Raw genomic sequence first — 24,257 nt, 5'->3', positions numbered from 1 at the left:
TATCATGCCACTCTCTTCTTGCTTGCAAAGTTTCTGCTGAAAAGTTAGTAGATGGTCTTAAGGAAGTTCCCTTGTACATAACTAGCTGGTTATTTTTCTTGCTGCTCTTAAGATTCTGTCTTTGTCTTTAATTTTTGTCATTTTAAGTATCATGTGTCTTGGTGTGGACCTCTTTGGGTCCTTCTTATTTATAGTTTTTTCTGTGCTTCTTGGATCTGGATGTCTGTTTCCTTCCTCAGGTTAATGAATTTTTCCAGCTATTATTTCTTAAGGTCTTGACCCCTTTCTCTCTCTTCTCTCTTTCTGGGACTGTGTAATACAAATGTTAGTATGCTTGATATTGCCCCAGAGGTCTCTTAAACTATCCTCATTTTTTAAAGTTAATTTTTCTTTTTTCTGTTCAGCTTGGAGGATATACACTACTTCATCTTCCAGATCACTGATCCATTCCTCTGTATCATCTAATGTATTCTTTCTTTCTAGTGTATTTTTTAATTCAGTTATAGTATTCTTCAGCTCTGATTGGTTCTTTGTATTTTTTAACTCTTTTTTGGAATTCTCACTGTGTTCATGAACATCTTTACAATCATTACCTTGAACTCTTTTTTTTGGGGGGGGGAGGGCGGGTAGATTGCTTATCTCCAATACATTTGGTTCTTTTACAGAGATTTTGTTTTGTTTTTCTGTTTGGAACATATTCCTCTTTATTCTCATTTTGCCCAACTCTCTGTGTTTGTTTCTATGTGTTATGTAGGTTGGTTACATTTCCCAATCTTGGAGAACTGGCCTTATGAATGAGACGTTCTAGGGACCCAGCAGTATGTTCCCCTCTGGCCACCAGAGCTATATTCTCTAATATGTGGATGGTGTGTGCCCTTCTGTTGTGGTGGGACTGACAATTGTGGGTGCACTGGTAGGGAGGGCTGCTTCTCTGTGAGTCCCTGCCTCATGTGGTGGCTACAGGCCCACTGGCAGGCAGGGCTGGATCCGGGTGTAGCTGGGCAACCCAGGGTGGCTTGGGGTTGGTACCTGCTTTCTGGAGGGAAGGTAAGCCCCCTGTGCTAATCCAGAGAGAAGATTCCAAAATGATGTTTGCCAGCACCTGTGTTATCATGGTAGAATGAGCTCCCCAAAATGGCTACCACCAGCATCTTTGCTCCTAGGGGTAGTCCCAGTTGCCTTCTGCCTTCCTGGGGGGCTCTCCAAGATCAGCAAGTGGGTCCGACCCAGGCTCCTTTCAGACTACTGACATTATGCTAGGACTTGGGAGTATGTGAGATTTTGCATATGCTCTTTAAAAGCAGCACCTCTGTTTCTTATAGCTTTCCAGCTCTCTCAAATGTAAGCCCCGCTGGTTTTCAAAGCTAGATATTCTGGGGGTTCATCTTCTTGGTGCAGGACCCAGGGCTGGGGAGGCTGATATAGGACTCAGACCCCTTGCTTCTTGGAATGGACCTCTACAATTGTGATATTTCTTCTATTTGTGGGTTGCTGACCCAGGGATGTGGGTCCTGACTGTACTATGTTTCCACTTCTCCTACCTGAGTCGTTGTGCTTCATTATTTATGCTTCCTTATTTATCTCTTTTGTTATGGAAAATCTTTTCTGATAGTCTTCAGGTTGTTCTCATAGATAGGTTCTCTGAAAATAGCTGTAATTTTGGTGTGTCTGTGGGAGGAGGTGAGTTCACGGTATTCCTACTCCATTATCTTGGCCACCTCTCTCCAAAATGACAAGTTAATTTTTGTATATAGTGTAAGGTAAGGGTATAACTTAATTTTTTTTGAATGAAATTTTCCATATACCATTTGCTGAAAAGACTGACTATTCCCTTAATGTTTACATCTTTATTTCTTTTTTAATGTTTTGCTATTCTCTTTCTAGATTTGGGTGTTGGGCTGCCTTCTGAACTGTGATTTTTCTTTTTTTTTGTTGTTGTTTTTTTGCTCAACTTTTGAGAGGTTTTTCAACTCTGTCAGCCAATGGCAGTACTCACTTTTAAATTAAATATCAATATATATATATGGGCTCCTGGTGGTGCAGTGGTTGGGAGTCCGCCTGCCGATGCAGGGGACACACGTTCATGCCCCGGTCCAGGAGGATCCCAAATGCTATGGAGCGGCTAGGCCTGTGAGCCATGGCCGCTGAGCCTGCACATCCAGAGCCTGTGCTCCGCAGCGGCAGAGGCCACAATGGTGAGAGGCCCACATAACGCAAAAAAAAAAAAAAAAAAAAAAAAAATATATATATATATATATATATATATATATATATTTTTTTTAATTTCCAAGAGCTCTTTTCTTTCTTTGTGTTATTCCTTTTTCATGTATCCAGTCATTGTTTTATGGTTGGAATATGCTCTTTTATCTTTCTAAAGAAGGATGGCTTTTAAATTATTTTGAAGTTTTCATCTCCCTACATGGTTTCTGTTTCCTCCAAGTTTTTTTTTTTTTTTAATTTTGTCTTTGTTTTTGATATCAAACGCCTTCCCCAGATGCCTTGGCTGTTTATTTATATTCAAGAATGGAAAATTTAAAAGCTGATTGATAGTTCTGTTTGAATGGGTAGTGCTTATTGACTATTGCTTATTGTTTTCTTTCCAGCTAAACAAATTCTTTAGAGAAGAATCTTTCATTTTCCTATCTGGAGAATATAAACTTGGATGACGGTGTTCCAGAAGATAGGTGGGTTTGGAGGATGGTGTCTCAACATTTTGTATGTACTTAATTTGTTTACACTATCGAACCCCTCACCCTCATCAGTGCCTGCAGTTCACCAATCCAGCTGCCTTCTGTTATATCCACTTCAGGGAATAAACCTACAATCTCTGCCTTAGTTGCAGAAGAGCAATTGCATGGTTGGATGATATTTGGAAACAAATTTTCAACAGAATTTGGTGTTTTAAATTCTACTTGCATTCTCATTTCAAAAAACAACATCATTGTTGTCACTAATTGCAAAACATGTTAGAGGTTCAGTGATGCAAATCAAGGTGCTTTTTGACTTTTCTTACTTTAGGCTTCGAATCCACCTTCTCAGGTATGCTAAATTAGTTCTACTTGCTGGCTTGCAGAATTTTATTGCTATTGATTTTTCTTTCATTTTCTTTCCCTTTTATTTTATTTCTTTAAAAAATCCCTTGACTAATATTTTTATGTAGTTTTATTAGGAACGATGGTAAAAGTGTGTGTTCAAACTGCCATATTTTCCTGGATATCTATTTTAACTTTTAATGGCAAATGGGAGGTTTAAATTCCTATCAAATCATTGAACTTTTTCTTTGCCAACTTTCCTATTGCATTTATTTTTTAAAAGGTATTCCTTATTTGAGATTTCTAAATCATTTATATTCCTTTTAGCTAATTTTTAACAATTAAGGTGCTTATATGTGCCATTTATTTTAGGGTACAATTTGAGCTAAATATCCAAACTAAGTTTCCCACAAATATAAAGCTACTTTTCTCAACAATATTTATTTGTTCCATGCTCAAAGATCTGTGATGTTTCCACTGCAGCAATTAAGTTCTAGTATATACTAGTCTGACTTGACTAATTCAGTGTATATATTTCTCTTCCACACTCTATTATTTTAGCTTTCTAATTCTCTCTCTGCCCCCAGATTTTTGTAATGCTTATCTATTTTTTAAGACTTAAGGATGAATTTTCAATAACTTTGCCAAGTCTCTCCTAAAAATATCTCATTAAAATTTGTGCAAATTTTATTACACAATTATATATAATAACATATATATATTATGTATAGTATTATTCACTAAATATATGATTTTCCCTTTTCTTGAAGTTGCAAGTGGCCAAAAACCTTGCCTTTTATGGTATGTGAGTGGAAGTCATATGTATCTCCCTTCCTTCCCTTACCACTCCCTTTCCTTACCACTGCTCTAGTGATTATGGAAGCATGCGTCAAGATGTAGCCTCCATTTGCCTGGAACACCTGAGTGATGACAATGAGCCTCCCTGTTGATCTGCATTGGAAATATAGTAAGAAGAATAAATACTTAAATTTTTTTTTGATAAGCTACTGAGATTTGGGGTTGTTTGGTTCCCAGCATAATGTAGCCTAGCCATAATTACAGAATTATGTTAATGATATCAACTAATTTGGGAGATCAAGGACTATCTATGATATATCTGCTATTGGATTCATTACTGTCAAGAAAAGAATGACAGGCATTAACTGCTGTATTATTACATTTATTCCAGTTGACTCTCTTGGCCAGTCCCATATCAATTCCCTTAACCCCTTTTATGCTTTTTCATCAAATTAGGCTTGCAGGTCTATGCTCCAGATAGGGTTTCCAAGGGTGGGGGATAAGGTTATGGAGTCTTAGATCCTGTATTAATCTGTATCTGTGCATAGATTTCATGAGGTAAACTTTCTTCTTAAGGGTTCAGTTTTTCTGCTTTTCCTCTTGATATGCTCCCCAGCCCCACCATTCGAGATTTATGCCATTAGAAGGAAGTCTCTGCACAATCATTGATGAGAAACTATTGGCTCACTTTCTACCTAAGGCCTTAGCTTTCTGTGGTTTCCTTTCAAATCACTATGAGTGAAGGAAGGGCCAGTTCAGACATTCAAAGGCTGAGTCTACCTGTGCACGGAAATGGCACAGAAAAGGGTAAAAGTTAGAAGCAATTTAAAAAAAATTTCCCTCCCAGACCCTTGGAGATCCACTGAAGCAGAGGTGCATGTATTCTTTGTGTATTAAAGAATCAATGGATATCTACCCATCCTTCTGGTTACCAATGCTGTTCTATAGTACAATATTTCCTTTTTCTTCAGGGTATGCAACTAGGGTGCATTTTCCAGCCTCTCCTGCAGTTAAGGTGAGCCATAGAATGTGGGTGGCAGACAGTTCAAGGTCTCATCTGTAAACCTTTTCTTATGCAGTGCTCATCTTCTAGTCAGATCCAATGGAGGACTCCAAGGTGATGAAAAGGGTAGAGCCCCTGGATGTAAGGAGCCTGGGTTTTCTTGCCAACCCACTGGACTGACTGTGAGTAATAAATAAACTGCTATTGTATTATGCTACTGATCTTTGCAGTTATGTGTTATAACTGTTAGCCTATCCTGACATAAAGAGAATAGTTACAAATAAAATTGTGGGTTTTATAGAGTAAATCCTCTGTGAGGTGGGGATATAGGGAAGCATAGTTTGTGTTTATGCAATATTAATTAGTTTATAATATCTAATTGGATGGATATGAAAAAGTCAATTAATTATGTTTTACCTAAAAAGGATAGAAACTGGCTTAATTGATGGGCTATTTTAACATTAGGTGATAGGTAAAACCTGAGAAATATGAAGTAATGTTATTATAGTCTATGGATGTTTCTCTTTTGCAGTTACTATCTAAGATTCATAGCTCATGTGTAATCATATGATCATATTGTTGTTGGAAACTTTCCGAATGAATTAAAAATTAAGAAAGTAAATATCTTGTATTAAGTTACTTATGCTCACTCACTTGTATTAAGAAGTAGCAATACTTTCATACAGAGGAACTCTTCTTGGCTAACTTGAAGCTTCACAAACTCCTGTGGGATCTGCCACATGGTAAGGCATAATGAATAGAATGATGATTCCTTCATCCGCTGTCTTGCACCACACACAACACAAAAAGAAAAAGCAACAGGAAAAGAAAAAAAAACACAGAGTAGCTTAGCCAGTTTATGTAATGTATCAGAGATTATGAGATTTAGTAATTACCTGACTTATTGAAAATGACTTTTTATAAACAAACTCAATATTTGGAATTTTAAATGTCTTCTAAATTTAGTCACAATACTGGATTTTTGAAGTTAGAAAATTATATTAAATACACATTAACTAAGATTAATGCTGTTTCTCACTTTTATTATCACATTTTAAAAACCTAAACCAAGAAAGGAGAGCAAAGTTGTGGGAGTTGAAAAGAAAAAGTTGTGGTGCTGAGGAACACTCAGGAAATACTTTATTTACTGATTTTTTTCCTGTGAAAAACACAAATAAAATTTTGTGTGCAATCCAATGGGAGAGTGAATTCAATTCACAGAAATTGAATAGTATAGAATAGTTCAGTGCACTCAGTTTAGAGTATCCAGTATAAAATAGTTACACTTTGAACTATTCTAGAGGAAATGTATGGTGATATAGAAAAGACAACATTAACAAGCATTAAATAATTGACAAGACAAACACAAATTCTGAATGTTGAGGAAATTTACTTAAGGCATTTTCTCAACTCTGTACTGTTTTGTAATATTTGTGCTAGTCAAAAAGTGAGCAGGAATAGCGGAAAAAAAACTAGATTTTGACTCAGAAGAGCTAAGATTCTTTGGCAAATTATGCAATCTCCTCTGCTTCAGTTTCCTGGACTGTGAAATAAAGCATGCTGATTCCTTACCAACTTCAAGGGATTGTAGGAAAAAATGGAATAAAATATATGAAAGTTACCTGTAATCTGTAAAGACTTATCCAAATATAAATTATCATGTTATATAATTCTGAGTCAGTATGCACCATTAGGACAGTATAAATATTTTCATGAAAAGACTCTTACTCAGTTTAAGGTTACATGTAGAAAGTTAATTACAGTAATTCCAATATAATGAAGCAAATTGAATTCAATATTTATTTTTCAATGTTTTAAATAAATTACCAGTCTAAGTTTTCCTCTAGGAAGAGAGATAATATTTTTACTTTTTGAAGGTAAGTCAATACTTTCATGCAAAAATATTCCTCATTTAATTCATTATCTTCATTACTACCAATGCAAAAATTTTAATTGGATAAACTAAATATTTACTTTTGTCTTTAAGTATATTTCTTGATACATTTTTGAAGTTTAAAAAATTTTGATTTGTGACAACTATTGAAGTAAAAGAAAAAAGCTCCAAATGTCAAATCACTGATAAAATAATACAATTTTATTAATGTTGTCATTTAAAGCTGTATCCTGAGGTAGTTCTAAGAAACCTTTCAGGAAAATTCTATTATTTAGGACACTAGATGGTATGATCATCTGTTGAAATGTAATTTTCAAGATTATCCTACGTATATACTTTTGATAACAATAACAACAAATATCAAGTTACTACTTACTCATTTAGTATTAGATCAGGTGCAAAATACAGCATCTGTCCACTGACATGCTTATAAGATCTCCATCCTAGTCCAAATACCATTAAGCTCATCCAAGAATACTGGATGAGAGTTATCTGGTCATCAATATGTAAGTTTCGAAAACCTACAAAATAAATTTACATATAAAATGATCACAAAAATCACTTTGTCAAAAACCTTAAAAATAAATAAAAATTTGAAAATAGATGTAAGTAGGGTAATGTAATATAATGTTTTCAATCTCAATATATTTACACAAAAAAGCAGGAAATAATAATAGAGTCCGAAACACTAAAAAGAAGAAGAGACTCTGGAATTTATTAAAATTAGTCACTGTGATTTAGCATTTCTGGGAATTCACTAATTAAATCAAACATCTATCATTCATTCACGCAACACTCATTTATTGAGAGCCAATTGTGTGCCAGGCACTGTGGTAAAATGTTGTGGTTATGAAGATGAGTAAGACACAAACGTTGCCCTTAAAACAAGCTTGCAACTCAACAGGAGAGATAAGCACATAAGTATTGCGATAGAGAAGGTAAGCGGGAATACCAGGCAAAAGGAAGATCAGGAAAATTGCCCCCAAACAGAAATAATGCCTGAACAGATTAGAGTCAGTTGGTTGAGGAATCTTAATTCTTTGGGATTTAAACATAAATTGGTTTTATTTTGTAAAACCACTGCTCTCAATTATGCTACATCTAGTTTTTCTTTAACAATCCTTAATTAAATTTTGGGTAGATTCCATAGTTTTCTGGTCACTTTTGCTTTCTGAAACTTAATCCAGGCTCATTTTAAACTCCCATATGGCTTAAGAGGTTTAGAGTCTGTGGGTATGGGTGTGTGTGTGTGTGTGTGTGTGTGTGTGTGTGTGTGTGTGGTGTGAATGCTCTGGTCTTTCACACCTTCACAACCTCCCTCTTTTAGACCTTTCTCTGGTGTTGGTGGCAGAGGAAGGATGGCAGGGAAAAGGCAAGTGTATCTTCACTTACACAGTCAAAGTTTTCTCTCCATCTCTTTCTAATTCTCTTTTTGCCCGCTTGGGGGAAGATGACCAGCTCAGCACTGATGGGCTTAAAGGAGGGAGGAGTAAAGGGGTGCTTGGAGGCATGGGCTGGGGTCAGATCGTTGATGGTCTTGTATTCCTATTAAGGAGCAATGGGAGTGATATAACCTGATTTATATTATGCACAGCTCATTGGTAGCCATGTGGAGGATGGATTCGAGGGAAAGGGTCCGAGGTTAGGGAGAGAAATTGGGAGCTATGGCCAAAGTCCAGGTGAGAGATGATAAAAGCCTGAAATAAGTCAACAGGTAGGAGTAGAGAAGATAGAGTGCATCAGAGAAATGTTTAAAGAGTAAAATCAAAGAAATCTGGCAAGTGATAGTACATAGGTAGGAGAAAGAGGGAGTCAAATAGATCTTTCAGTTTTTTTACTTGAATGGTGGGTGATGATAACAGCATTACTGAGACAAAATAAAGGAGGAGAAACAGGTTAAAAAAAAAATAGTAAGTTTTGGACCTGTTTGAGGGACTGATGGAATATCCACATACATATGAATTAGAGGTATGAGGAGTTATTGGAGCAAAAGATATAAAATTTAATTTATGTGTACCTGAAACAATAAAAGTGAATGAAATATTTCATTAAAGGTATAAAGAAAAACAAGTGTATTGGTAGGAACCTCAACCACTTTCTGTACAGCTTTTTAAATAGTGTCTATTCCTTCAAAAACTCTCACTGAAGTCCACTTACAAATGGCCTATTTCAAAAGTAAAACCAAAGCAAAACTTAATTCCTTAGATCTCAAGGGCAAAATAAATTTATTTCCTGATTCAGTTAACTATCTCAAGGCAGGTAGCAGAAAAGCCTATCTATCTTCTCTCCATACGTTCCAGATAGTCCCGACTTCATGCGAATAGTAGGAAGACTGCTATTCCCTTCCTAGAAATTCTTAGTCTCAAACAAACCAAAAACAACCCTAGCACATATTCATAAATAGTGGCACCATAGCAGATATTTGCCCCTTTTTTGGGGGGAGGGTGACTTTTCAGTGTTTCACTTTCTCCCCTGCCTCCTTCTCTCCCTCCCTTTTTTCCTCTATGCAAATAGAGTTTCCCATTGATTGTAGTTTAGTGAGCGCAAGTCCCCCACTTTCCCATCAAGGAAGTTGGCTAAGGCCTCTTCCCCTGGGCTTGTGATCTAGGTTTGATCTGTGGAACACCTACTACCTGGACTTTGAAGCAAAAAATAGTAAAACAAAGATTAACATATGGTTAGGCTTTACTTGTGATGGTGGTAGTGCCTAATGACAGTGGGATCCAGTGGGGACATTTATGATTTGTTTATTGGCCCTCCAGAGATGCCTTGGTTTCTGCCTGCTTTCCAGACTTGTCCTCTAGTTTCTATTCAGTGAATCCCTGATGTCTTTTCAGAAAATTAGTTTTTTCTTTTCTTTTCTTTTTTTTTTGTGAAGCTCAACTTTTTTCATGGGGGGGTTGTAGTTGTTTTACAATGTTGTGTTAGTTTCTACTGTACAGCGAAGTGGAGTTCCCTGTGTGCTATACAGCAGGTTCTTATTAGTTAAGTATTTTATACATATTAGTATATATATGTCAATCCCAATCTCCCAATTCATCCTTGTTTTGTTTTTAATAGCCAGAGGCATTTTGTTTTTGTTTTTTAAAATTAATAGAGTTGGTGCTTATTGCTTACATCCTGATTTATTCAGGTGTAGAAAGACTCCCTAAATAACTAGCCAAGAAAAATTTGGCATGCAATTTTCATAATTCTCTTTTTATTTTCATATGCCATATATACATCTTGAAGTTCATGTTTATATATTTTACCTCTCTGGTTTTTTAAAAAATTATGAGTCAGTCAATACAATAGATCTAATACAGAAATGCCACTTGTAAACTGAATATTTTATAGTAATAGTAATTAGTTCTTCCACCAAGTTTAGGATCATTTGATAAGAAATAAATAAACTTTCCTAATTTTTGCAAAGCAAGGCCCCCTCAAGGGAGGCACATATAGACTTGGTCTATTTTTAGTATATTATAATATAAAAGGCAAATCTTGCTGAAATAACTTAAAACTTATGAAATTACCAGTATTTATAGCAGAAAGTATATTCTTTCTATTTAACAGAATGGAAAACAACTCAGAAAATAGCTTTATTTACTCCCACTTTTAGAGGGCTTATCTGAGATAAATGTACAATGTTAAATTGACTTGAACATACTTGGTACAGAAGTGCAATTTTTTTTTTTACCATTAACTGTAATATCATTCATTACTTTATACTGAAACAAAGACGGGAACACTGAGATCAAATTCCCATTGATGATAATGATCAGGTAAACTCAGTACATTTGAGATGAGGATCAAAATGAAAACCTTCACACAGAGAAGTGATGGATGACCCGTAATTGTGTTCAACAAGTAGTAAAGAAAAATGCCCTTTCCTTTAAAGTGACTTGACTTGATAATTTCTGTCACAAGCTGTCCAATCCTTAATGCCTAAGAAAAAACTGAAAAGAAAGTGTACAGTAACACATCTATATGACCTCCTAGGTTCTCCTGGCTTAATTACAGAGTTTCAATAAAATATACAGGCTGTGCTCCTCTAAAAACTGTCTCATACTGAAATAGTTAATCTACAACAAGGGCAGAGCACTAACTACCTCAGCACCTTATGACACAAAGCATGAACTTTAAGGAACACAAAATAGCTTCAGCACAATAAATGTAATCACCAACATATGTACGATGACATTATGAATAAGGACATGATGGGTAATGATTTAAGGTAGCATAGTTCTTTCATACCAATTCCAAAATTTAAATTTCTATAAATATTCTTTAAGCACCTGTTTGGGATGAAGCATGTTTTCAACTCGGCATAAAGACTAGAAAGATGCTGTTTCTGCCTTTAACACTTGTAGTCTGTGAGACAGACAGATAAGTAGAACATAATTACCACTGAAGCGTGAGAGTGGTGTGGTTGACAAAGGCAAGGGTGAAGCGCTGGGAGAGAAAAGGGGCCTTTGGCTTCAGTCTGGGAAGGCGCAGGAAAATCTTTCTAGGGGAAGGTTGATTAGCATCCTGAAGGCTAGTTAGGGACTAGCTGGGGAAGATGTAGGAGAAAAGAGGGGCCTCCAGGTAGGGAAAACAATATGGATGAAGAAAGGCAGGAAATGGAGCAAAGAGCTTTGTGGGAACTGAAGCTTAAGGTGCTTGAAGTGGGAGAGTGAGAGAAAATGTGCAAACTCAGGAGGCAGATCACAGAAGGGCCTGGGGTACTAAGGCTAAGAACTCTGGCTTTGTTCTGGAAAGGGAAGGGAATAACATAATTGATTATAATTGTTTTTGAAAGATGATTCCGGTGGCAGAATTGAGTATGGTTTGGGGGTAGTGTGAAACTGTGGTAATAGTGTCAGTCAGGGGTCTATGACCGAAATCTAGGAAAAAATGACGAGGACCTAAACTAGCTCAAGGCAGTAGCAGTGTAAATATCATGGATAATGAACCATATCTATAATAAGCAGAGGTGACAGAATTTGATAACTAATTAGACAGGAGGTGAAGGAGAAAAGTAAGCCAAGGATTATAATCAAGATTCTGTCTGCAGTGCCATTTCAAGATACAGAAAAAGGCCTTAGGCTCACGGAGCAGAAGGTCATATCGGCTTGGAAGTTCATTCAGGTGGAAATGTGTAATAAGCAGTAGAAATATATGGTCCAGTAGTTCCGTAGAGGGTCTGGGTTGGTACCATGTAATTAGGAGTCATCGGAATATAGTGGTAGTTGAAAACAAGGCCATGAGTGAGCACATCCAGCCTTGCAGACTGAGAAACTACTGGAATATAAGATGAAACCAGGAAATGCTAAATTCATGGTGTGAGTGGCAGAACAAATCCACAAAGGAAACAGGAGATATGTAAATTGAGAGAAACATATCTGTCTGGAAGGCAAGTGACGAACGCCAAAGGAAGAGTTCGTCAAGACATGGTTACTTTGGCAATGGCCCCAGAGGCATGTGAAACATGTTAAGGGCTGAAAGTATTCATTTGATTTGATAAGTAAAACATTTTGGTGACATTGGCAATAGAAATGTCAGTGGAATAGGATATCAGAAAAATCATTGTTTAAAGTCTTCATAAAGGTATTATCAAAGCCTGACTGTACTCTTAGAAGGCTAATCTCATTTCTTTTCTATCACTTTGTTGGGGAAAGTAATTTAATTTATTCATTTGATTTGGGGCAAGAGAAAAACATCTTTTGTCACACATGCAATGGCTATCATTGACTCAAAAGATATTTTGGCATGCTTCAAAGGCAGAAAACCAGACAAAGGACTGTCCAAGTCCTCTGATATTGATGATTGCAAGTAGTCTGGCTAGCTGAGACCAAGAAGTAAGGTATGTTTAAAAATGTCAAAGCATTGACCTGAATAGATTTTTTTCACCAACTAAATAGAAGAATCAAGACAACATTTATAAAAAGGAAATATTTCTCCCAAACCTCTCTGTCACATCAATTCTGCTACAATGTATTAATACACAGGATGAAGAATATTTAAAGATGAAATTGGACTGGGAATGAGTACTTAATGATTTAACTTCCAAAGCCTACCCTGACTCAACCCATAATGTATGCCTCTAAATTTACTTTCTGCCACTCTCCCCAATATAACTTTATTGTCAGTGGTTTCTTAATACTTGGTTGATGAAACCCCCAGGAGGCCAGTAGTGTTTGAGAAACCATATGCACAAATGTATCTTTTCTCAATCAACAGCTATTAAAAGTTTTAATTACTATGCCGTGGGGGAAGGTATGATGACATTTTTTTATGTTACTAAGGGACCTTCACACCTGAAAAGATTGAGAACCATTCTTATGCTGGTCTAATTCATTGTTTGCCAAGCATACCTCATGACTTCCTTATTTTACACCACCAGCCACACTATTCCTTCTATCCAGAATGCTTTCTTGTCTTAATCACGATTTATCAGAGTCTCATTTCTCCTTCATGGTGTACTTTAACTGAAACCTTGTCTCTGAAACTTTCTCTTGTCCCTGAAGCCAAAAATGTTCTTCTGTCCCCATTTTTAAAAATCTGTACCTTATGCCACTTTCACATACTTCTATAGTTGACCTTTGAACAACATGGGTTTGAAGTGGGTCCACTCACCCAGGATTTTTTTCAATACTACAGTACTACATGATCCTCAGTTGGTTGAATCTGTGGATGCAGAACTGGGCTCACTGTGAAGTTACATGTGGACTTTTGACTGCTCGGAGGATCAGTGTCCCTAGCTCCCACATTGTACTAGGGTCAACTGTATAGTTGTTTGGGTGTCTTATATGCTGTTGGATTGAATGTTCCTTAACAGGGGGAATATGTCTTGTTCATTTTTTAAATTTTGTAAATATTGTGTTGCTTCAAGTTTCAAATAAGAAAACATTACCCACTGAAATTATAGCTAAATGTCAATGTGAAATCATTCATGTATAGGTACAATATGTCAGAGGCAATGTATCCTAAGAGACCGCTTGTAAATGTACTCTCATGAGGCTAAAGTATCTTGCAAGTCTCCATTAAATAGAAACAAAGATATCTCTGAAATACTATGGGAACAATGTTAAATACAATGCAATTATTGTAACAGGTCCAAGATAAAAGAAGAGCATAGACAAAGATGAAATGAGAATCCCTGACCAGGCAACATAAATCCTCTCAGGGACCTGCAGATACATGCCTTGAGGCCCTCATGCATGCTGTCACCTTGGTAATGATTATCATTCTGCAGCTGATCTTTTTTTCTCCTGAGAAATTTTTAATATTATCTTTTTTCTTGGCAAAGTTAAAGGGCATTGGTTTATTTGGATAAACACATATAATCTACAAGTTTTAGTTCTTGAGCAAACACTTATTATATACAGTATTTTAACTTCAAATCCCTACAGGTCTGCTATTCAAATGAGCATAACCAGAGAACATATGAGCCTGTGAAGAAGTGTTGTCCCTGTTTAGTTTAGGACCATGATTCCTTTCACCCAGATCTTCAAGGCAGATTGTTCTCCTTTTATGCCTCAGAGGGCCTGAAATCTGATCATAAGGTGACTTCCCAACTACACTTTCCTATTGTGAAAGAATTACCTGATCCACCTACATGTTTTCCTAGCAGCATCTTCTTTTTTCACTGTAAATAAGTAAACTGACTACTAATAAGCTTCATTTAACCAAGGCCATCTTTCACAGACCAGTAACATGTGAGTGAATGGATAAAATAAGTTCCTCTTATGTACAAAACTGATGACCAGATGCTAGGATGTGCTGCACCAAAATGCATTCACACCATGCGCTCAGCCTTCTGGCTTCTCTTTCTAACACCACTGTTTGTTAAGTCTTGCACACAGGAAGTATGCAATAGACACTTACTGAGTGAATCAAGTAAATAAAAACTACTCTGATTTAAAGTCAACTGACAGCTTTTGAGTAGTTAATGATATACCAGCTTACTTTATATACATATATGTGTCCTTCAGAGTCCTTTCACAGAGGTTGATATAGTCACTCTAGTTCACTGATTATTTTAATCATTCATTCGAGTTATTCCCAGAATTCAGACCATGAAAATATGGTTTGAAAGACCATGGGCCACACTATACTTTAATAATCCTAATGTTTCCCTTATTATACAGTTAGTGAAAACAGTACATGTAATACTGGTGATGCCATCATTCTTGTTTACTTACACACAAATTACATTATTGTAACATTAAAAATGTTGCCACCAAATACAATGTAAAAATTTTCTCTCACTCTTTTTGAGGGTGTGTGGGGATCAAAAATCTAGAGAGATAATAGTGTTTCAACTTAAGAAGCTCGCTTAGCTTTTTCCCAAAGTGAATAAATTATAGTTGGAATTATGACTGGTTATTTTCTAACTTTGCCAATGACAGTAGAATCTTTTTAAACAATAGAGAACGTACAAAATGCAAACAAAAGAAATATGAACTATATCAACAAACATCAAAGAAATAACCTTTTCCAAATCATAGAAAAACAGAAAAGTTTAAACACATAAACACTATATATATATATATATATATATATTTTTTTTTTTTTTTTTTTTTTTTTTTTTTCAGTACACGGGCCTCTCACTGTTGTGGCCTCTCGTGTTGCAGAGCACAGGCTCCAGACACGCAGGCTCAGCAGCCATGGCTCATGGGCCCAGCCACTCCGCGGCATGTGGGATCTTCCCAGACCGGGACACGAACCCGTGTCCCCTGCATCGGCAGGTGGACTCTCAACCACTGCACCACCAGGGAAGCCCCAAACACTCATATTTTTAAATAGAAAATGTTCGCCAATGTTATTGTAATATTTTAATTTAATAAAGGTCTATCAAATTTGATAACTACTTTACAGTAACTTAAAAAAAAAACATTCAGAACTTTTCTAGTGGAAAAAAATATTACCTGTCCAAGGCTTTTCAGCAAGAATGAAGCTAATAAGAACCTGGGCACTGTGATTTTTGATTTTACTTTATCTTCACTAGAATAGTGAATCTAATTAACTTTTCTCAACATGTATTTTTTAAAAGATTCAACAAACAGGAATCTATTTTTCTTTCTGTCTCATGTAACCTTGAATTTTCAATAACAATTCATCTATAGTATTTCAAACCTTTCAGGTAGAATAATAACTGAGAAATAATATTAATGCAAATTGGGAAATGAATTCTTTTTAAAAAGACTATTAAATTTACTTGGAGACTAAAATGACATATTATGTTTAATTCTTGATCAGATATTGGAAAAATAAACTGGTCTAAAGGAGTATAAGGATATTATTGGTGTGAATAGAACGTAACTTTGGAAAAGGACACAAAGATCAAAAATGTTCTATTTCTAATTATGGGATTAATGCCTCCACAAGTAATTACTACCCATGTATTCTCTTGGCTTTGCACTCTAAGATTTAGCCGGGTGAGAACTGCACCCCTGTAAACTCTTTCAACTGCTTGGCTCCTATGGAGCTGTGCTGAGGAGCAAACGTAGCTTATAAATAAAGTGACTGAAATCCTTTCATGATGCTATAAGCCAAATTCTCACTGTGTAGGTATTAATTCGAGAAAATAGTGACTGGAGGTTTCTCTATGTCCAAATTATTTGTTTATGTTTAGGAATTTTATTTCTTAATTGACTTTAGATACTCTGCTATACTCAATACTATTTTGATTTGTTATATGAATAGGTACATTCAGTTTTATTTTCAACCATGTGAGGTTGGTTAAATTAGGATTTGGAATGAACTAGACATTTCTAAGAAGATGGTCAGTTTGTCTTTTTTCTGAACTACTATATTATCTATGGTTTAACATATTGATTTATGCTAATCCGTAACTATTTCATTATGTAAGTCTTGATTCATCAACAAGACTCAAAATGTTATCTATGTCTTTTGTATTTCCAGAGCACACAGTAGGGTCCTAGACAAGTAACATATAATATAGAGTCCTAGATAAATATTTTGAACTGCTGAAACACATACTAAAACACCCTGTTTACACTATATTTAACTTATTGCACAGACTGTTTTATTTAACCACCCACTGGTAAAAAGCCATAGTAAAGTTCTTATTACATGCTATTATATACAAATAATTATTACCTGGCAGTAACTTAGACCACTTGACTACTGAAAGAAGTTGTCTCTCGCCTAGCTGATTCAGACTTGTCAGCAAAGAACTGGAGGTATCAGGTTTGGTGTTGTCGTGTCCTGCATAGACCACATCTGGTTCAATGCTCATGAGCAAGTTGATCAGTGGGGGGACCAACTGTAAGTCTTGATTTGGTGAAAAAGTGATTCTCTGGCTTAGGGCTTGGCTTTCATTTGGAATGCCCACCGGCTGTGAGAGAGCAACGGCATCTAGTGCTCTCATAACTCTAACTTTATTGAACTTTTTAAACTTTCGACCTACAGAGAAGAAAAAAAAAAAAAAAAGAAAGGAAGGTAATATAAATACATAGAAACTAAATATTCCAGCAGAGAATGATTTTTCTTAAAATTATAGCATTATAGGCTTTGGCATCTATCTGATAAAATGAGATACAATAGGTAAAAATGTTAGGTCTCAGACTTGGATTAAAGAATTAATTACACCAGCGTTCACTGGGCTGATGGGTGTGGGTAATTACACCAGTATCCCATGCAAGGTTATGGAGCTTCGCAGTAACATGTAGAAAAGACAAATGGCTTTTAGCAGAAACCAAGCTCAGTGTTGGTCAATATTCTGACAGGACTGCCTTCCCAAAGTTAATGCTACAGACTACATAATTAAAACATAGTGTTTAGTAGATGTTGAATCTCCTTTTGAGTTTTATTCTTTTAAGAATATGTTAAAAGATATGCATATACATATGCAAACCCCACAAAATCTTGTGCACCATTTCAGCGGACTCATGATCATTTGAAATTCCTTGAAATCAATACATGGACTATTATGAGATATAAGGACCCAAAGTTAAGAATCTAATTTCTAAATTAAGGAAGGAGAGAGTCTACATCTTGTGCTGGTCAGGCCACATTGGTATTTCTGGACAATTTCTAGAATTTCTATTTTGCTGAATTGTCGTGTGTTAGGAAGGAAAAACAGTCTGACACAGGGAGATGAGTAGAAATCTGCCTCATGAGGACTGGTTGAAGGAGACCAAGATGTAAAACTGGGCCACTGCTGGTTTCCAGGTGCCTTGGGGTGATCAGAGGGCAGGCTGGACTACAGCTCCCACCTGCTCTATGACAGGCATGGGCTACTTAACAGTATCAAGTGTCTGTGCTGTTTAAGCCAGGAAAAAAGGCTAAGGAAGGCTTGATAATGGTTTGCAATCATCTGAGCAGAGGCTGCAGTTTGCTGTATCTAATCCTTTTTCTGGCTCATAGACATGTTTTGTTTGGCTCACACAGTTCTTTCCAGAGTTATGAAAGCATCTCTGAATTAGCTGGGTGGCGACAATCTGTTAAAGCCAAGCTACAGCTGCTGCTTTTGAATGGGGCACAGACACTCCAACACATCCCAGTTCCTACCACAAACTGGTAGTAGGCCATTGGTCAATTTTCTTAAATCAGGTCACTCTGCCCAATTAAGTTACCTGCCTGGTCTCTGCAAGCATTTGCCTTTGTGATTTCTGAGCTCAAGTATTGTCATAAAGAAAAAGGATTACACTTGTTCTATAAACCACCCCCCTCCAAAGTTGTGTTAGAATGGATAGGTGACAGAGAAACAAATGCCATGGGGTCAATATATAGAAAGCATCCAGAAATGTTTAAGGAGATGTTTCAAACAAGTTTCCTGGGGAAGGAATGAGTTACCAGAGGGAAGGGAAGTAATATTTGTGGAGTATCTACTATATGCCAGGAATTTTATATATGTATCATTTATGCCTCACAACAAGTAGGTATTATTAATTCCATTTGTAAATTGGGAAAATGAAGAGTCAAGAAGATGGCATGCCCAATGTTAGAGTGATAGAGCTTGGGTTATGTGGACTCTGAAGTCCAAACTTTTTCTCACACAATCTCTCTGGTGTTTCAGGCAGGGACTTCATGGTCATTTGGTGGGATTCTGGAAAAGAGGTCTAGGCAAGAGATTGTGGGAAAGAACACAAAGGTTGATTCCTTCCAATCCTAAAATACTGTGGTTAGCAGAAAATAAGACATACATCCTATCAGCCCCTTCCCTCCCCAATAATAACCAAAATGGTTTTCTTTTTCATTTACTTTAACCCCTTTTCTCTTTTTTATGCCCTTTCAGTTCTGGTTTTATCAGGATTTGATTACACTATGAAACCATGGAATCTTACTGAAAACTAATGCAAGTGTTTTACATTTTGTTCAGTGTAAAAAGTCTTACACCAAAAATCAATTCCAATTTCCTAACATGCTGATTATATATAATGCAGTTTGAATTAATATAGAAATGTTCACATTTCTGCTTGTGATCCAGTCGTTTCATGAGTCTCAGTGATAAAAAGGGGGGACATGTGATAAAAGCAAAGTTGAAGGATGAATTACAATTGAACTAGATCATTTACATATCTATCTTATGTAATTTAACTTGCAGCTCAAGGGTTTGAAATAAACACTAGCATTTCCATTTTAAAGATGAGGAATAGGTTTATAGAAGCTAAGTAATTGGCCAAGTTTATAGAGATAATAAATGCCAAAGCAGAGATATTAATCAAGGGTTAATCTATTTTATTCTTTCTTTTACTTACTCATAAAACACTGATTGAGTGGTTTCATGTACCAGGCACCGTTTAAGGTCCTGAAACTACAGCTCTGAATAATCAAACAAGGTATCTGCTTTCATGGGACTTATATTCTGGTGGGAAGACAGAGAGGGCCCACAAACAAATAAAAAGTAAGATAATACCACACAATAGTATGCACTATGAGTGAAACGTGTAATGTAACAGAGAGTGACTTGAGGGAACAGGACATTAAATAGAACAGTCAGGGAAAGACTATGGTCTTTCCACTAGACCACACTGCTGCCCCTTCACATAGGCTTTATTTCTCTAAATCTGCAGGCTAATGACTTTTCTGGAGCTAATCGAGCAGTGTATGTCAAGGGAGAACTTTGCACACCAGGAGAATTAACTTAAAGAATTGAATAAGTGTAAAGTATTATTAAGAGATGTTTTCCTAAAGTGCTAAATTGTTACAATCTTGCCACCTCTACCCTCCACCCCCTACAATGAATATGTTTGGTCTTCCCAAAATAAATCTTAAGAGATGTAATAACTCTTCCATTTATCTACAGTTTATGAACATGTGGCATGTGGGAAAAATGAACTTTGGGTTGGTCATATCTGGGTGTGAATCCTATCATTTAGAAGCATTATATCTGGGGTGGATTATTTTATTTATCTAAGTATCAGTTTACTCACCTATTAAACAGGGCATTTACCTCACAATATCACCATTAGCCTAGGTAAAATAATGTGTAAAAGTATGTGGTGCTTGGCATATAGCAGACACTCACTAATGTTAGCTGTGACTTCAGAAAGAATTGAGAGAGGAAGGGAAACTATAACTTCATTTAGTTTGCATTTTCTGATATTAAAAAGTGTTCCTAATCACCTATTTTCTCCTCCCTCCAAAACCCAAGCAAACAAACAAACGACAAAGGCTTCTATGGTCAAATATGTTTAAGCAATGCTGTATTAGAAAAGTTAAAGTGATATCCTTACCTTACTTAGTACTGTATCTCAGAACCTTCAATACGTTGTATGGATTATGGATCTCTAAGAGAATAATATTAATATATAGTGTTTCCCAAGTATATCTGTCTTTTTCACTTGATGAAAAACCTGCTAGTATCTCATGAGATTAACAGTTTGGAAAACACTACTTTAGAATATTTTTCTCTATGAGGTTTGCATTCGAGATCAAGCCTATGATTTGGACCTCATTAGTTCCATTGTCAAGCAACGCAGTCACTGATTTTTCTCTTAGCAAGTTAAATAAAATAACTAGCTGTTATTAAAAATACAGTTAACCTTAGCTCCTCTTGACATTATATAAAATAGGAACTGTAAAGACACATGTACATCTGCACCAATCTTAATTTTAAATTGCCTTTGTTTCATCATAGAGTAAAATATAAAAAGTATTGTTTTCCTTTAATTCTACCACAACTGGCAACTTTAAGTTAAGGTCCAGAGCCCCAAAGAGGATGAAATTAGATTAAAATTTAGATATATAATTTTTGTAACCACATACACATTTGTAGATACAAATCAGAGTCCCCAAGGGAAGATAATGTTAAGAGAAGAAGAGGGTTAATGAAAAAGTTCCCCTGTTCTTGACAGTGATCGTCAGAGAAGATACCACCTCTTTGTCAGCTTTGTATATTCTCTCCAGTGTCCGGCAGTGCCTCAATAAATCTCTGCTGAATGAATGAAAGAATACATTATTATGTCTTTCTGCAGTTATTCTCTATTGCTGCATTTGTTTCCTTCAGAGCACACAGCCTCCTCCTCTGCTAGGCTAATTGACCCATGAGGATAGGGGCCAGGTCTCTTTTATTTACCAATGTAGATCTGAAGCTTTCCAAACCATCTATCATACAGTGGACTACTAATAAATATTTGTTCAGCTATTGAAGTTATTATTTTGACTTAACCTAGATCTTGAAAAAGGAATATCACAGGAAGAGTACTAAAAAGATAATGTGAACAGCAATGTGATTTTTTTTTTGATTTGCTGGATTTTATATAAGGTAGTCTTTCAGAGAAATGATTCCTAGTCTTCATGTATAAAAATCACTATTAAATAATATAACAAACAAATCTATAGAATTTTATATAATTGTTGATTGATTAACTAGATAATGGCAAAAAGTACTCAGAATTCAGTAAAAATTTAGAATGACTCTGTATTGCAATGTTACTCATGTACTTCTGAAAAATAACAGTACCTGGTGGTTTGGTAACCTAAGTAGAAACTAGGTGTGTGGGCCCAGTAACCACCTCCCACCCACTATTCTCCTACCCGACTGCATCTATCTTCAGAAGCTTTCATTGTTTTGTGGTAAGGAGGGAAGACAGGTTCAAATGCTAGGGATGGGCATGGGGGTATAAGAAAGAAGATGGGGAGAAGGACTTAATAGTTGTCTTTCATTCAATCTGATGGACATCATTTTGAGGATGGAATCAGATGCAGAGGAACTGATTTTTTGAGGCTTAGGAAAAGAGGAGATCCATCTGGAGAACATTTTCTTTGTAATCAATGTATAATATTGGTAACCCTATACTCTGCTTCCCTCCTGTTACAATGAATGAACTGCGTATGCTCTTACCATTTCAGCACTAAATCTTATTCCTTCTCACCTACTCAATGACTTTTCTCTGAAATCGTCTGCCCTCTTGTCTGCATGATAGTCCCTCTTATGCACAATCCATCCCATGAAGAGAAATTACTCTCTCTATTTCCTCTCCTCCCATTCTCCCTTGAACCCATTCCAGTCAGGTTTTTCTACTACTCCCTACTCCAATAAAATTGTTCTTGGCAAGGGCACCAATGATTTCCACTGGTCAAAATACAATGGACAATACTCAGTACTTATCTTAATCAAACCATCAGTGGTACTTGACACAGTTCATCATTTCCTTCATCTATTCTCTTGGCTTCCACATAACTCACTCTTGTGGCCACTCCTTTAGTCTCTCGGGCTTGCTTTTTACATCTTCTTGACTTCTAAGTCTTGGAGTTCCAGAGCTCAGTCCTCAGACTTCTCTTAGATAGCTACACTCTCTTTATAGGTGTTAGCATCTACTCTTATATCTTTAATGTCACATAGATATGGAATGATTACAAATTTATAACTCCTGCCTCAACTTTTTCTGGGAACTCTAGACTTAACTATCTAATTGTCTATTCAGTATCTCCACTTGTATGTCTAATAACACCCCCCAAAACTTAATATGTTCAAAACAAAACTTTGATACACTTGTCCCAGAACTGCAGCTTCCATTTTTTAACTCCATTTACACACTTGATCTGGACAAAAACTCTGCTGTCATCCTTGATACTTCACTTATTCTCTCATTTCATATCCAATTCATCAGCAAATCCTGGTGGATGCCATGAAATTATAACCCCAATCCAATCATTTCTCCCCATTTCCACTCTTCCACCATAATTTAAGCCACCATCATCAGAGCTGTATTATTGCTACATGTGCTGGCTGATTTACCAGCTTTCATCCTTGTACTTCCACAGTCTATTCACTACCCAGCTGAGTGAGACTTTAAAAACTACAGATTATTTTACTCCTGGCTCAAGACTCTCAGTGACCAGTCAGCCTACTTAGAATGAAGTCCAAATTCTTTATCAAGCTCTACAAGGCCCAACATAATCTTGCACAGACAGTCTCTCTTACAGTCTCCCCAGCTCCATCCATACTGATGCCCATGTTCTTGGAACTTGTTGAATATGTTCCTACCTCAGGTCTTTACCCTGTTTCCCTTGCCTGAAATTATCTTTCCCTAAATATTTGCAAGATTTGTTCTTCATTTCACTTCAGTTTATGCCCAAATACCACTTTATCACATAGGCTGTTCTTTCTCATCCTATAATTAGATATTTGTAACATATATACCCAGAATACACAAAGAATTCCTATAAATCAGAAAGAAAAGACATGAATAGACATTTTATAGAGGAAGAAAAATAGAAATAGGCAAGAAAAATACAATTGATCTCATTAGTAACGAGAGAAATGCAAATTAAAACCACCATGAAATACAACCTATCCAGAATGGCAAAGACACACAAAAAGGAACTTTCATACAGAGTTGATATGGGGTGTGAACTGGTAAAACTACTTTGAAAACAATTTGGCATTATCTAGTAAAGCCAAGATGAACATATATTATAATCAGGGCATACCTTAACTACAGAAGCTCTTGCACATGAACACCAGGAGACATGTGCAAGAATGTTTATAGCTAAACTGTATGTAGTAGCCTTCAAAGTCGAAACAAACAAGAATATTGTTAAGGGACACATAGAAAATCAGAAAACCTACAGAATTATACAAGGGAATGGAGGACCCTAAATTCAAGCTAGAAGTTTCCTGGAAAAACTGAAAGAATATGACATTCAAACAACATGCAAAGAAAGGATAAAGTATTGCATAATTATTCTTACAGTATATATGACTGAATCTGAATGCATGATGTTCCTATGAGTAGGAATTTATCAGACAAGTGTTAAGAAAGGTTCTTGAGAGAGAAGAGACATATTAGACATATTAGAAATGACAGCTTAAATATAGCCTAATAATAAAAATTCTGAACTATTTTAGCAAAAAACTAGAGAGGAGAGGGAAAACAGTTTCTGAACTTCTTTAGTATATGTTAATAAAATAATTGGTGAAATGATCGGTCATAGTTACTGTTTAATTCTGCTATAATAAAAGAGAAATATAGATTTAATTATGACATCAGGATGGGAATGTAAGCACTAGCAAAATGGAAAAGCAGAGTAAAACTTCCAATTTAACAAGGAGGACTGAATGGGGAAAGTGAAATGAAAAGAAATATGA

At 36.1% G+C, this 24,257-nt stretch overlaps 1 protein-coding gene across 2 annotated transcripts in view; it reads right to left on the bottom strand.

Moving 5' to 3' along the window:
• Positions 1-24,257, bottom strand: part of PGR (progesterone receptor) — a 100,274-nt gene that overhangs the window by 11,940 nt on the left and 64,077 nt on the right. Inside the window, exons 4-6 of one of the 2 annotated variants that reach the window (XM_065883305.1) lie at positions 16,817-17,122; positions 7,104-7,248; positions 5,488-5,618 (exon numbers count right to left, since the gene is read on the bottom strand). In XM_065883305.1, coding sequence (XP_065739377.1) covers positions 5,488-5,618; positions 7,104-7,248; positions 16,817-17,122 — 582 coding nt within the window. The remainder of the gene's footprint in view (positions 1-5,487; positions 5,619-7,103; positions 7,249-16,816; positions 17,123-24,257) is intronic. The other variant, XM_065883306.1, reaches the window with a different exon arrangement.

Source organism: Phocoena phocoena, chromosome 8, assembly GCF_963924675.1.
Source record: "Phocoena phocoena chromosome 8, mPhoPho1.1, whole genome shotgun sequence".
Taxonomy (NCBI): Eukaryota; Metazoa; Chordata; class Mammalia; order Artiodactyla; family Phocoenidae; genus Phocoena; species Phocoena phocoena.
This window is presented reverse-complemented; position numbering and strand designations above follow the sequence as displayed.